General features: G+C 35.3%; 3 protein-coding genes across 14 annotated transcripts in view; 2 read left to right on the top strand and 1 right to left on the bottom strand.

Moving 5' to 3' along the window:
- LOC138695829 (cytochrome P450 9e2-like) overlaps positions 1 to 16,197 on the top strand; it is a 449,657-nt gene that overhangs the window by 278,268 nt on the left and 155,192 nt on the right. The window lies entirely within an intron of this gene.
- Positions 521 to 9,222, top strand: LOC138695825 (uncharacterized). Of its 2 annotated transcripts, none has more exons than XM_069820079.1 (4): positions 521 to 1,406; positions 2,169 to 2,486; positions 4,839 to 6,410; positions 9,087 to 9,222. In XM_069820079.1, exons 1-4 carry the CDS (start codon positions 548 to 550, stop codon positions 9,095 to 9,097), a joined length of 2,760 nt encoding a protein of 919 aa, XP_069676180.1. In that variant the 5' UTR covers positions 521 to 547; the 3' UTR covers positions 9,098 to 9,222. The 2 variants fall into 2 exon arrangements, with proteins under 2 accessions (XP_069676180.1, XP_069676181.1); XM_069820080.1 differs by having other exon boundaries at positions 522 to 1,406; positions 2,281 to 2,486.
- Positions 9,254 to 16,197, bottom strand: part of LOC138695826 (zinc finger protein 184-like) — a 39,842-nt gene continuing 32,898 nt past the window's right edge. For 10 of the 11 annotated variants that reach the window (XM_069820087.1, XM_069820083.1, XM_069820084.1 and 7 more), the window contains 2 exons: positions 14,636 to 14,718; positions 9,254 to 12,468 (listed from right to left, as the gene is read on the bottom strand). In XM_069820087.1, coding sequence (XP_069676188.1) covers positions 11,640 to 12,468; positions 14,636 to 14,718 — 912 coding nt within the window. In that variant the 3' untranslated portion in view covers positions 9,254 to 11,639. Of the gene's footprint in view, positions 12,469 to 14,635; positions 14,719 to 14,819; positions 14,884 to 16,197 lie in introns of all 11 variants that reach the window. The other variant, XR_011331197.1, reaches the window with a different exon arrangement.

Genomic DNA, 16,197 nt, shown 5'->3' with positions numbered 1-16,197 from the left:
AACCCATTCAAAGAATTAGCCAAGTTCGCGCTTTCTATGCTCTGTATTTCCTCTTCAAATGCAGAAGTAGATTGGTTTTAATTGTATTCATCTGGCTAAATAGTCTATTTAGAAATAGAATGAGAACAAAGGTATCACTGTCAATTGTGATAGTTAAGGCTGCATTGAGACGGCGTGGAAAATTTTCCATGATTTTGACTTGCCTGAACAAATTGTTTAAAAAAATCGGAAAAATGGAATTATACAAACTAGAAACTGCAAGTGCTTAAACTACCACAACTATACGGCTGAAATTGAAGAAAAGAAGAAGATGATAATGATTATGTATAATAATATTTTCTTTTGTAGTTTTTTGGATGTTTAATAATTATTTATAGCCTATTATTGCTATTTTTTAAATGTAATGTACATTTAAAAATCTAGTAGGTTTTATGGAATATTTAGTAGTCATTTTTAAGCGTTTAGTGTATTTCTGCACACTGGAGTTGGTCGCACTGGTGCTGATGGAACATTTTCGAGATCAAATCAAGAGGAGGGGAGTCCTATAATGGAAACAGAACCAGATGACAATTGTAGCCTTCAGTGTAACGAATGTGGTTATGTGTTCAAAGAAAGGAAAAATTTATATGCTCACATGAGAAATATACATCATCACAAGGACACTCAAGAACCAGTTCCGAAGAAAAGAAGTAAACAGGAGGGCAACCCTATAATGGACACAGAATCAGAGAACAGTTGCAGCCTTCATTGTAAGGAATGTGGTTTTGTATTCAAACAAAGGAAAAATTTATATGCACACATGAGAAATATACATCACAAGGACACTCAAGGTATAGCTTCGAAGAAAAAAAATCAAGAGAAGGACAGCCCTATAAAGGAAACAGAATCAGATGACAATTGCAGCCTTCTGTGTGAAGAATGTGGTTTTGTATTCAAACGAAAGAAAAAATTATATGCTCACATGAGAAATGCACATCACCACAAGGATACTCAAGATCCAGCTCCGAAGACAATAAGTCAAGAGAACGGTAGCCCTATAATGGAAACGGAATCAGATGGCAATTACAGTCTTCAGTGTAAAGAATGTGGTTTTGTATTCAAAGAAAGGAGATATTTAAATGTTCACATGAGAAATATACATCACCACAAGGACACTCAAGATGCAGCTCCGAAGAAAAGAAATATGTTATGCTCAGACTGTGGAAATTTATTTTCTAATAATTACTCTTTAATGAAACACAGAAAAAATGCTCATAATTTTGTTCCAGGTAAATCTCGTACTTGCAGAATCAAATGCCCAGAATGTAAAAGTGAACATTACTCGTATAGCATGCTAAGACGGCATTTAAAAGAGGAGCACAGTAGAGAGATTCACTGCGAAGAATTAATATTTCAGTCCAATGAAGGTATGTTAAATTTATAATTTTAAAGAAAGCATGGAACAGATGCATTATAGGACCCACCCCGAGTATTACATAGTATCGATTACATATTGTATATTTTCGATTATTATATAAAGTATGCCATCTTAACAATACTAAATACATAGTACTATAAACATGTATAATTTAATAAAACCAACAATAATGATATTAAGCTCATATTAGTCACTTTTGTTATACAATATATTAAATTTGATTCAAAATAAAGTTAAAGAAAGAAACCAAAGCTAAACTTAAGACACAGTAACATTAAACTTTCAAACAATACAACATTGGTATTAGTACAACAATAAAAGTAAGTTCATATTAGTCATCTTTATAATAGCCTATATTATAAAATACTAATTCTACTCCATTTATACTGCATTTTTGAACATAGCCTACATGTCTACAGTTTAAAACTTATTTATAATTCCATAATTTCCATTTCGAGACTTCAAGAGGGAGAATTCGATCCACTTCTTTTTTATATTTAATTATAGCATTCGAAATTGCCGCCATGATTATGATCGAACTAATTTACAACAATATTGATTGATTGGCAACATAATGAAAACATATATCGATCATTTAATTGATCGAAAGGCAACTTCCATCGACCTTTTTTTTTTTGTGGCTTTGCATATCTTTATATTTAGGGTGGGTCCTATAATGCATCTGTTCCGAAAGGCATGTTACGTTATAATTTTTCATTATATTATGAATATTAATTTATGTATAATTTAGAGTTTCAGGAGTGGAGAACTAGTTATCAACAGGCAAACTTTGTCTCCTATGTAATGGATTCATCTCGGAAACGTCTGTCCTGCAGTGAAAAACTATATTTCTTTTGTCATAGATCTCATAATTATAAAGGAAGAGGCCATAATATACGGAGTTTAAAAAAAATGGGAACAAATAAAATTGATGCAGCTTGTCCATCAACAATGGAAGTATTCATAAGAGATGGTACTTATTATGTGAAATTTTTTCCCATTCACGTGGGACATGATGCAGAAATTGAAAGGATGCCACTAGATGTAAATGAAAGAGCTACGCTTGCAGGTAAGTTCACTTAATGTTGTACTTATTAATAATTTATTTATTTAATCTTGCAGACATTAGGCAAGTAGGCCTTCTCTTCCGCCCAGATGAACTAAATTAGTAATATCATTATTATTACTTGCACAATTGTTAGTCTATGTAAACCCTATCATGACATTGTGATAATTTGTGTTATTTCAATATTAGGCCAATTATGATAAAAGACTGAAAGAATGTACTAATTTGTTTATATGGACTAGTGGAGCATTCAGGATTATGGTTCGGGTGGGGGGGGGGGGTTTGACCAATTTAAAAAAGAGGAAAGGATGTTGTAGAAAGTCCATTTACATTAACCCTATTAAAAATCAATTGCTTCAAAAATCACTTTTCAATAATGAAAGATGATGAAATATCATACATAGGTTGGATAAAAAGTAATGGCAACACTGCTGTCACGTGACGATGGTGCGTTCGAGAGCTGCCAGCTGTGTGGACATGAACAAGGACTGTTAGATGAGTTAGTGCAGCCAGCGGCGACAGTACTCTGTCAATCTACTGCAGTGTGTAGAACGTTCACTTTCATAGGGATAGTGCGAGCGCCCTAAGACCATCCTTACAAAACTAGAGCAACGTTCCTGGATCAAAATTGAAATGGCACGAGGTCATAGTGCACAAGAATGTTTTCAGGGACTGCGTGAAGCATGTGGCGATGCAGCGTTGCCATATCGCATAGTTGCACGATGGGTTAAAGCGTTCCAGGAAGGCCTTGTTGCACCGGTACCAAAGGGAAGGTGACGACTTTCTTGGACGAATCGTCGCTGTGGACGAAACCTGGAGTCGCTCGTATGAACCAAACTTGAAACGCCAATCAAATGAATGGAAGTATCCCGGTTCTCCTCGTCCAAAGAAAGTGCGCCCTACACAAAGTGCTGTGAAGGAGATGTTCATTGTGGAGTATGACATTGATGGGGTAATACTGCACCATGCTGTATCTCCAAGGCAGACTACTGGAACATCCACTGTACTCACCCGATATAATCCGTGCGATTACGATCTTTTCACCAAAGTGAAAGAACCACTGCGAAGGACCCGGTACAATACCAGAGATGAACTTATCCGTGCTTTAGGGCAGTCAATACGGAACATGAACAAAGATGGACGCACTGATGGTGTACGACGCCTTCCAAACATTTGGCAAAAGGTAATAAATAAGGGGGGCGACTAAACTGGGTGTTCAGTTCAAAATGTGTCATGGCTCGCTGTATGCCGTCATATGGCTAGTTGATGAGCCTAGAGAATTCAATCTTCCTACACTTCCGCAGAGGTGTATAACCTAAGAGGCAGAGAAGTTGCCTAGCAAGTACGGCGTTCATTCTGAAGAGTACATACCGATACGTACGGTAACGCCAGTAGTGGCAGGAATGTGAACTGTTTGGAAATACGTACTGTCGGGATATAGGGAGAGGGTTAAGATGATTACTTACGTATTTGTTGACATTAACTTCGACGGTCAACATGGACACGGAGCATTTGATTTGTGTTGTGGAATGTTACCGTACACAACCAATGATAACAAATACCCTGCGTACGACTTGCCGGCGCAAAACACAGTTCGAAAGAGGTTATGGTAACACACAGACCATACAGACCACCATCTGTTGCTACGACGTTCAGGTTATACCATACACGTTCTCAAGTTCAGATTGAAGAACGCCTTAAATAATAGGCAACTTCTCTAACATGTAAGCTGAAACTCGCTTCAAATCGGTGACCCAACAAGTGACGTCATGACACACTTTGAAATGAACACCCAGTATAGAAGGTACGTAAATTTTGTACCCCTGTGAATAAAGCCATGTCAGAAATATCGAACTGTTGCCATTACTTTTTATCTAACCCAGGTACGTATTTCAGTACATCATAATAACATAACTTTTCAATAAGATACAGACTGTCAGCGATTTAATAAGTATTTCCTTTTAATTCTTTTTATTTTTTAATGTTTTGGATTTTTTATTTTAGTAGGTTATTTTAAGACACTTTATCAACAGCTTTGGTTATTTAGCGTCTGAATGAGATGAAGGTGATAATGCCGGTGAAATGAGTCCGGGGTCCAACACCGTAAGTTACCCAGCATTTTCTCATATTAGGTTGAGGGAAAACCCCGGAAAAAACCTCAACCAGGTAACTTGTCCCGACCGGGAATCGAACCCGGGCCACCTGGTTTCACAGCTAGACGTGCTAACTGTTACTCCACAGGCATGGACTAATGTTTTGGATGTTTGAACCTTCTTAAACTTTCTGTAGATATGTAACCGACATGTGGTGCCTCTAATTAAATGTTACAGTATACATTATTTTCTTCCATCACAGGACGCCTGGCAGAAGGAGTTCCACTACAACAAGTATTAGATGATGTGAAAGATTCTGTTGCACCAGAAGACATCAAACGAATCCATTTACTGAAAAGAAAGGACTTGTGGAACATCAAACGAGACTTTAATATACATGATGCGACGAAGCATGGAAATGATGCAATTGGTGTTAAGTTGTGGGTGGAAACAATGCGTGGACTTGGTGAGGAGAATCCAGTTTTGTTTTATAAGGAACAAGGACAAAGTCATCCTTTGTTTGAGGAAGATGACTTCATTTTAATTGTAATGACAGAATTTCAAAGTGACCAGTTATTGAGATTTGGGGGTGAGAAGATATGTATAGATGGAACTCATGGATTGACAGGTTCTGGCTTCCAGCTGTACACTGTTTTCGTAGTTGAAAATTATGAATCTGGATTTCCAGCTGCTTTTTGCTTTTCCAATAGAGCAGATGTATCCTTATTTAAGTTATATTTTACAGTACTTAAGGAAAAGATAGGTGTTGTACATACACAAGTTTTCATGTCTGACGACGCTCCTGCATTCTATAATGCGTGGTGTGAGGTTATGGGGCCAGCTGAAAATCAGTTATTATGTTCTTGGCATGTCCTAAGAAGCTGGCAACAAAACATGAACAAGATCGTAAATAAAGAGAAAAGATCTTTAGTTTGGAAAACGCTGAAAGTTTTACAAAAGGAAGTAGACCAGAATTCTTTCAACTTAAGTGTTTCAAATATTTTGAGAGATTTACTTGAAGATGTTGAAACAGCAAAATTTGGTGACTATTTTAGGAAAACATACTGCAATAGAATTGAGAAGTGGGCATATTGTCATAGACAATACATTGGAATCAACACCGATATGTATCTTGAGTCTCTACATAAGAGAATTAATTACTTATACCTAGAAGGGAAAAAGTGCAAGAGATTAGATAAATCTTTAAATGGTCTCCTAGGACTTGTTAGAGACAAAATGTTTGAGGCAGTTGTAAAGTTTTCAAAGAACAAATTATCTTCGAAGAAGATAAAGATCAGAGAGAGCCACAAAAAAAGTCAAGAAATAAAAGAAGCAATGATTTCAGAACTGAAAGAAGGGAAATGGCTTGTTTCTAGTTCCAGTACCAGAAACTTGAGTTATTTAGTAGAAAAATTTCCCCAGGAGACAAATTGCAGCCCGGAAAGTTGCCATCTGAAATGTGAACCATGTAATATATGCATTCATTCCTACAGATGCAGTTGTTTGAATAATATTATTCAGTACAATATATGCAAACACATACATGCTTGTGCTTCTTTGCAAGATGGAACTCTGGTATATTTCCAGGAGGAAAACACAGAGTTTGAAGATATTGCTTCATATGTAGTATGTGAAGAAACAGAATTACCTTCTGATTTCCACAGTGAAATCAAATCAAAATGTGAACTAATTATAGAATTAACTGAAAGGACAGAAATCTCTGATGAATCCAGAAGAAAGATTATATTCCATTTAGACGAAATAATAGAGGAACTAAATGCGGGAGGAGTTCATTTCAATGAAAGTGGAAACATAACCAACAATCAAAACACAGGTAAGTAAATAAGGTTCACTGCTAAAAAGAAAAATAAACATCCACAAGACAGACCTTCAGCCACAGAAATCCAGTCAATAAGAGCGAGTTTCACGCAGCCAGATTTACAAATTGTAAATATTCAGACCTCAAATAACCTACACAGTTTGTAAATATTTTCAGTTTTGTAATTGACACAACCCAAGTTTCAATATTGTTCCAGGTCTATTGTGTAATGTAATTTAGATTTGTATGTTGTAACTTTGTTTATGCTAGACCTTGCCGAAATGTAGTAATTATACACCTCATTAAAGTTCAGGTGTTCCACCAATCAGAAAACACCATTGCAGCAATATCAAAGCACAAGTATCGATTATTCTCGGATATGCAATCGAAAGACAACAAGCGAAACGTCACGGAGGCTGGAAATCCAATACTGTCGCAGAAGGTTATGTTCTGTTACTATAATAATTAGCGTTAATTGTAAATAATATTCAAATAAATTCAATTTGTAATCACGTTTTTCAACGTCTAAATCAATATCAAGATCAATGTTTATTTTACTCTCTAGATTATATCAAGGTCAATGACATTTGTGTCTCGGAAAAAAATCAATACTTTCGCGTCTGCGCACATCTCACAATTTACGAGGTCAGTTCCGCTCCCCAGTCAGATAAGAAAAAACATGATTACTTATGAATAATTTCAAGTTAGAAATATAGTCGAGTATAAAAAGTCGTATGAAACTTGCCTATAATGGTAATTAAGATGCTCGTATGAAAATTATGAAACTCACGCTCGTTTCATAAACGTACTCGCGTCTTAATTACTACCATTATAGGCTCGTTGCATAATGTACTATTTTGTTATTTCTTATTTTATGCATAACATGCTATTTTCACTGTTATAATAATTCTAGCATCCTTTATGAAAATTAAAGCTTCATTTGAAGGTTATAATTCCATCAAACAAAATTCCACTAAAAAAAAAAAAAAAAAAAAAAAAAAAAAAAAAAAAAAAAAAAAAAAAAGGATTGCTGATGAAATAATATGAAGTACGAGTAGTTTACATGATCTTGGATATGCAGTGAGGTTAGTTGGGGACGCTCAGGTTTTCGTCTGGAGCCAACCTGGCTAACAATGTATTGGTTACTGTGAGGAGCACGCGCACATCTCCAGCACTTTTAGGCCTACAATCCTACTCTTACAATGCTTAAAAATTACAGTACGTATCAAGCTCACATTCGTTGCTCAAAATGTCCTTCATTTACTGCAATTACATTTGACATCTTTTTATGAAATTTGCAGTCACTCTCGCAAGTTCTTCAGCACTGATAGAATTTATTGCATCTCTTATGTTCTGTTAAGTTCGTTTATGAATTGTGAGTTTCTTGCATTCTGTAGGGCCTTAATTTAAGTAATTTTGTCGCTACACGAGCAGAACTTATTCCAATTAATATTTGAGGAGAAAAATTTGCTCCGGCACCGGGGATCGAACCTGGGTCCTTACCAAGCACTCTGACCACTGAGCTACGCCGAATGGAGGAGGAAGATTCGATCTGGTGCTGTGGATTGAATTCAGTGTAGCTCAGTGGTCAGAGCGCTTGGTACATAGAACCAAGGACCTGGGTTCGATCCCCAGCGCTGGAGTAAATTATTCTCCTCAAATATTAATTATCAACATTACATAGATTATTCTGTAGGACAAATTAATAAATCCATAATATTCTCATAGCTAGCAGTGCATCATAACTGCGGAATCCCGGCCAAACAAGTCACTCAACTGAGTGCGCTCCTAGTATAATGGCAGTTGACACTAGACATATACGTCAACATATATGCCTAACCTGGAGTCAGCCCACAAATGGAAACACTGGAAGAGAGAGAAGATTCGATCCGGTGCTGTGGATTGAATTCGGCGTAGCTCAGTGATCAGAGCGCTTGGTACGTAGAACCAAGGACCCGGGTTCGATCCCCGGCGCTGGAGCGAATTTTTCTCCTCAAATATTAATTGTCAACATTAGAGATTATTCCATAATAGAACTTATTCCAGTTTCCTGCGCTAAATGTCTCGGGGATTGTTGAGGGATGTGTTCCAATCTTTCACCAATCTCGTCTTAATTTCTCTTCTGACAGAACAGAATTCTCTTTTTGGTTTTTCATCGTTTATTGAACCTTTCCGCATGAACTTCTTATAAAGTCTTATTGTACTGGCAGTTGGAACAGATCTCTCTGGAAACTTTTCCTGAAATTTGCATCTTGTTGCCACACAAGATTTTCGTTTCTATATGTATTTATTGTATAAGTACATTCACGTATTGAATAAGTTTTTACAACAGTAGCCTACATGGAGCACTTGAAACTTAACAAACTTTTAAGATTACAACTTTCACCGCCGACTTCTCCTCACAACACAACACAGCTAAAGCGAAACTGCTTGCCCGCTGAGAATGCGGACACTTTATTCCCAGTGGCGGGAAACTGCTGAAAAACCCGAGCGTCCACATCTAACCTCACTGTATATTGAAGAATTTACGAATCAAAGAATGCCTTAAGATTTGTAATTTATACACAGTAAGTCATCCTGCTTAAGCCAGGTTATATCCCCAAACAAGCATCTGATAAGCCCCAGGGCTTGGAGCCCTAAGTTGTTCTTAGGACACAACACTTCATCCCAGTTTATTTTTTACTGTTACAGATGATAGATGAAATGAGGGAAGACGGAGAGTGTTAGTGGAGATGGAACAGACTGGATGGCCTAGTCAATTGTATAACATGTGATGCTGGAACCTCTAACTATGCTGTTTTGAAACATTGCGGAGGTATACACTCAGATAAATGGAGTATGAAATAAGACAATTTAAATTAGTAAAACTGTACTTTATTGTTCCAAAATGAATAAAAGTGAATTGTAGTGGTGCTCATTGTATTTGTATCATTATTTAGATGTTTCAGTCATTTAAACAAGTTTGAAGTACTGGTGCTCCATCCCTCGCCTCTCCATCATCACCAGTGTTCATTATATCACATTCAAATTCTACAACTTGAAAACAGCTTCATGTTAGAATGAAACAAATCAGATTCTGAAACTAATTCTAGCTTCAGTCTGAATTTCTCGCATGTCGTCATTGTCTATAAAATACAATGAAACAAAAGAAGCAAAGGACTAAAGTATCTCTTCACTTCCATTATTTGTGAGAAGGAAAATTGAGAATAACCGAGTCTCTTTATCTAGTGGTTAGCAACGCTGGCTTCTAACCAAGTGGTTCTGGATTCGATTCCCAAATCTAGGGATAGTTCCTTGATATATATGGCCTGGGTGTTTATGTGTTCTTATGTTTAAATTAGATTTAAGTGTCAGGAAGGGACGGGCACACCCCACAAAAATCTTCTGGCAAAATCCCCTTAAGGCAAGGGTGGGTAGAAAACAATTTGCACCGAATACATAGTGAATGCTACCCGAATAACATTCAGTTCATTAACCGCAAAACTGGAGGAGGAGGAGGTGAAGTTCTGTTTCTCGTTTGCAATGACGGATTAATATTAAAGTGAACGTCTGAACGTTAATTTCCCGTTCTACTACACTGGTGAGCAAAAGGTTTAGAGACAGCCATTGCTCCACCACTGGTGCCGCTTGCTTGTACACATGTAAACTGAGAATGGTACCAAGGGAGGGAGGTATGCTCTGTGGACATTATAATATCTCTACACCGTTTAAAGGTCAGAAATCACACGGATTCGCGAATCATCCTTTGCCCAGCGATGCCTTAAGGGAACATTGGGGGTTGCTTGCAACCTAATGGACTTACATACATATACAAACACATATAAATTGAGAATATTATTTTTCTTTGGAGAGTAAGCCCACACTTTTCCTTTCAGAAGACATATCAACGCAATCTAATATAACTCTTAAGGCCCATTCACATTGAAAATTAAACATAACCGTAACATAAACACAGAAGTTTGCGCCCAGGCTACCAAATGGTATCATTCGCAATGATTCACATAAACACTGACATAAACATTACCGTAAGATGTTGATATGAAAGTTTGCAAACTCCAAACTTTCACGCTTATGCTTACGTGATTTGCAAACGGAACACAATCGTGGAGCGCTGAAGTATACAACACAATATGAGGAAATGACGTCGTTTTTATGTTTCCATGGTTACCAAGTATGTTTCAAGAAATTTATTATTATTTATTTAAATTCAAATATACAGAATAAAGAAATATAATTACAAAACAAACAAAGAGAAATACAAATAAAATAATACAAGCAATATAAAAAGAAGACACAGTAGTATTAACAAAATTTGAGATCGAATGAGCAGCGCTCGTGCTCGGTCGCAGTTCAGATATAATATTAAAATAAAATATAATAATATAAATAAATAAGTAAAATAAAATAGGAACTAAAATATAATCATATAATATAATATTAACACTAGAGAAGAATAATATCGCATGTGAAAAGTAGGACTAATATATATTTCAAAATTATAGAATACAAATATAATATAGGTTGATTAATTCATACACATAGGCTATAAATTTATTTAATCAAATTGAAGATATTAACACGTTTCTAATTTTCTTGTTATATGTTAGTGGATTACATGTTAGAAGTTCTGGGTGTAATTTAGTTAAAGCATTGTACAACCGAGGGCCAAAATTTATGCTATGCTTTAGACCAGCAGATGTGAGACATTTAGGTTCTACTAATGTTGAATTAATATTTCGTCTTGTGTCATAATTGTGTGTCTGTAATACAAACTTATTACGATTTTTATGATAAAATTTTAACAGCGTATACTTATAAATTTGTTCAATATTAAATACATTAAATTCAGAATAAATTAATTTCGTTGGATAATCGAAACGTTTCTTCAAACAAATTTTAATTATTCGTTTTTGTAGTAAATTTAACGGACTAAGATTAATTTTTGTACTTCCACCCCAAACAATTATACCATATTGAATGATAGACTGAATAATGGCCAAATAAGCATTTCGTAGAACTCTAATAGGTAAGTAGCATCGAAGATTAACGAATTTATAAATTGTTTTACGAAGCCTCTTACAAAGATAAGTTTGCTGTTATGTTTATGTTCCCATCGTGAATGATGATATGACTTCTTCATTTTACCGTAACGTTTACTTTCTTAAGTTAACGATTACGTTATGTCTAATTTTCATTGTGAATGAACCTTTACATGGCATATAAAATATTAAAAAATTGTGGAGTTTATTTCTTCTTTGTATGAGTTTTTAAGTGGTAATTGCGAGACGTTCGTTGATTAAATCCTCTTCCACAGATATCACATTTAAATGGTTTCTCTCCAGTATGAATTAGTGAATGTCCTACAAGAATACCTCTTTGACCAAAGGTCTTACCACAAACATTACATCGATATGGTTTTTCCCCAGTATGAGTTCGCGTATGTCTCTCGAGAGCCCATTTCTTTGCGAATGTATGTCCACATACGTCACATTTATGTGGCTTTTCACCCGTATGAATGCGAGCGTGGATTACGAGGATTCCTCGTTGACTAAACTCTTTTCCGCAGACATCACATTTGTATGGCTTTTCTTTTGTGTGCGTACGCATGTGACTGAGGAGATGACCACGTTGACTAAATGAATTCTCGCAAATGGAACATTTGAATGGTTTCTCCCCAGTGTGAGTAGTAATGTGTCTCGCAAGATTATTACGAAGACGAAATGCTTTACCGCAAATGTCACAAACGAATGGTTTTCCTGCTGTGTGGATGGTTTGGTGTATTACAAGATTTCCTCGCAAACCAAAACTTTTCTCACAAATATCGCACTTGTACGGTTTTTCCCCTGTATGGGACCTATAATGTATCACAAGCAGTTGTTTTTTACTGAACACTTTGCCACACACATCGCACTTGATTATTTTTTTTCTGTCAATTATGGCTTTAGTATTTTGGTTTTCACGTTTTCTTTCCTCTTCAGTCTCCTTTCTCATCCCATCATGTAGAAAATTGATAACGTTATTTTGTAACACAAAACATGACTTGCTGTTATCATCTTGTACATCATCACTGCGACTAAATGAAAATAGAAAAATTAACATTAGCACTTTTAATTCTAAGTGACATTTCAGCTGTCGTAATGAATGGAAAGCTAAGAAGAGCAGAAGTAAAGAAGAAGGTGTTTTTTTCTGTGACTATTAAAAGAAATGAAACAATACTGTAGCAGAATTGTACACAAACGTCTTTCTTCTGAACACAAAAAATAGTTTGAGAAAATATTTCGTGCAAAATGTTGTCCATTTGAACAAAACATATATACTAAATAATCAGGCTTAGTATAGGAACTAGAAAGGGTTATTGGGGTAAAAATGTTCCATGGATGTGAGTTTGTGACTAGTTGGAACATTCTCGGCACAAGAGGGTTATACAGCCAACCCGTAAATACTCTTATCTTCCAAGCTGACAATGGTTTCGATATCTACTTCGAATGAATTGTAAACAAACCCTGTGTTGCCTGGATCATAGGCTTGCCCAAAACAAGTTATAAATTGGGGATATACCGGTGACCGAACACTGGTCCACAGGATTAAAAGTCCAGCACTCTAGTCAGTAGACCACTGTGGTAGCTCCTATAATCTTTGTTCCAATGAAAATTACAGCAGTTGCCATGGAGATGTTTATGTCATATCATTAAACTCCTGACTAAACTCAACAATGTGTATGAGTCCATTCCTATACACAAGATGGTCCACTTAATTATATACATAATCTACTTGGTACAATTTATAATGCATTGGGCCCTATTTCACAAAAGTATGATCTAATACATTATTAGTTATTAGTAAAAGTTCTTGTATAATACGGAATTGTAAATTTTTTCTCCACAAAATAATGTACAACAGTTGTATCCTATTAGTAAAAAGTTATTAGTGATGCCATAAAAGTTTGACAGAGGAACTGCTGTTTGCCACATGACGTCATACCTTGAATTAGGTTATCTTCACCTCCTTAATAATAAATTCGGATTTTTGGATGCAAGGAACAGTTTATCATCATTCCTATAATATTTGTTTGAATTATTTTATCAGGAATAATGAGAATTTAAACAGGTACTTTTTCACGTATTTGTCAATATTTAAATGTGATCTTTCATTTTAAGATGACTCCTAATTTTTCGTGCGTAACAGTACCAATTGCAGTCGAGAGATAGTGCATGTATCAATCTTCCCATATGCGCGCGTTAATTTGTTTGTTATTGTTTCAGAAACAAGGAAAATTCGTAAAAATGGTGTTAAAAGTGACTCAATTATTTATTTCAAAAGAGCTAGAAGGAAAGACGTTCTGTTCGGTACATTTAACAAAAGTCTAAAAGAAAAGACACAATAAGGAGTTGTACTGAAATTGTATGTCATTTATAGATGCTATCACAGAGTGAAGTTATCTACACACTGAAAACATTGATATTCCATGTATAACTACTATGCCAGGATATTGACTACCATTAACCAACCAATGAAGTGTATTTAGTAATGCTTAGCTGATAATGATTTACTTAGATTCGTTGGATGTTCTATTTATGCCTAATGTTAGTGAATGGTTCTGCTGCTTCAAGTGCACTTAACCTAAAATGTTCATTGTACTCAAGTACAGTTAAAATGGAAATTTATTCTTCCTTTGTATATATGGATATTCTCACTTTTACTACTATTATACTACATATTTCAGTGAACTATTTCCTTGAATTATACTAACAGTTCATAGGTGTTTGAAGTTATTAACATTCCTTCAGTTGTAGGAAAATAAAGTACAAATGTACAAGAAAAAAACCTATACAGTATAGGATATGATGTTATTCAGTTGTGCTTTAACATGGACGCGAAAAAAACGCATGCACAATACATGTGTAATCTTACTGGTATCTAGAAATTTATTATAAGGATGATGTTACTCACATGCAGATGAATTTAATAACAATATTTATAGAATATTCTCATGTACCAGTACTTATGCCAGTTAACTGTTGATTGTCTGTGGCTCAAAAATATTTCTTTATTTGTTCTCTTAATAGTAGTCCATTCTGTTCATAATTGATAAGGAATACATATTAATCATGCTAATTACTTTCAGTTTATAATAAAATTGAGGCAAAAATAAAATTAATAAGGTAAAATAGCAAGTAGTGGCATAACAATTAGGATACCGCGTATAGTAATCAACAGTAAGATTAAGCAATTGCACTTACTCTGGTAAAATCAGTCCATGGTCTTCTATTGCCACTTCCTCCGTCAATTCTTCCTTTAACTTGATGTTTTCACCATATGTCTCCTGATGGCAACAATAATGATAAATTAAGTAACTGCAGTCTAGAAGTTACGCAAACGTTTCTGCTGGCAAGAAAATATTGCAAGAAATAAAGATTAACCTACATATGGAATGTACCGATTCAGCTATTTCAGGCTCATGACTTCCAGTATGTCGACATCTGCTCACCTATTTGAAATAATAAGTTATTATGTAAAATAAGATCTAAAAATTACAATTAAATTGCGAAAAGGAGCAGATAAATAAGGTTTAAAGTCTTAATGGTTATTACGATTGGTTTAAACATGCACTAAAACCTGACGTAAGTGCAAGTTTGAACCAATAAATCATTGAGATTTGCGATAAATTAATTAGTTCAGGAAATTCTATATTTATTATGTATAACTACTTTTGTATATAGATCTTTTTGTTAAATTATTAAGTTTTGTACTTTTGTGAACTAATATCAATAAATCTATCTATATATAAGTAACTGCAGTAGCTAACAAAGTGCAAGATGTATATATGAAACATTAACAATTATTACCTATCTCGTTTCTCTTCTACTTTAGAATGACCAAAAGAATTATAAACGACAGAAGTGTGGTTACTAACGCACAAGCTATATTTTTAATTCGGATACATATAAGTGGCATGATAGAGAACATTACAGCTGAGTTTCCTACATTCCCTGGGGAGGCACTGAAAATCTTCGTCACCGTTATGATATTATAACTTGCATCCTAAATAATTAAACACGACGCAGTTATTTGTTCTACTACTTCGTTTATCATGTATGACGCAATCGTCTACACAAATCTCCCTCAGCACATCTACTGCATACGCCTAGCACAGTTGACGCATTACGGCTCGGCTTGTCTCTCCTGAGTTGTGTGTAAACTAAGAAATAATGTGACTAGATTAAGCATACCTTTATTTACAGAAGGTGTTCAAAATGATGTCCCTCTGCTGCTAGAGAAGCCTCGCACCTTTTGAAGACGTTATTAAAAAAATGACGAATTTCAGCTGCCGAAATTGTTGAAATCACAATCACTGAAATGCTAAACGAGGCAACAATTTTCTCGGATCTCTTTCTAAGGCGTGTAATTTTTCCTCAGTTAGAACGCTTGGTTTTCTAGTTTTCTTTATGTTTAACATGGATCAAGTCTCTTAAATTTTTCTAGTAATCTGCATATCGTTGATTTATTGGTAACATGTACGCTAGGAAATTTCTGTATAAAAGCAAGCTGACATTCCACATAGGACTCTGTTCTTGCATAGTTTAACACAATAAACGCTTGTTGCTCCCCAGTGTATAACATAGTGAACGAAATTACACACAATAAGAATGAACAAACGTGTACTCAATCACACAGCAAACGAAACAGAACGAGGCTAAGTAATACGCACTGTTTACAGCTAAGGTGCCTGCAAGACTAATCTTGTTACGAGAAACAGGGAAGGACACCAGTTGCGCAATCGGTGAGTGCTGCCTTCCTGCCA

Source organism: Periplaneta americana, chromosome 3 (genome assembly GCF_040183065.1).
Source record: "Periplaneta americana isolate PAMFEO1 chromosome 3, P.americana_PAMFEO1_priV1, whole genome shotgun sequence".
Lineage (NCBI taxonomy): Eukaryota > Metazoa > Arthropoda > Insecta > Blattodea > Blattidae > Periplaneta > Periplaneta americana.
Note: the sequence above shows the minus strand (reverse complement) of the source record. Positions and strands in the feature narration are given on the sequence as shown.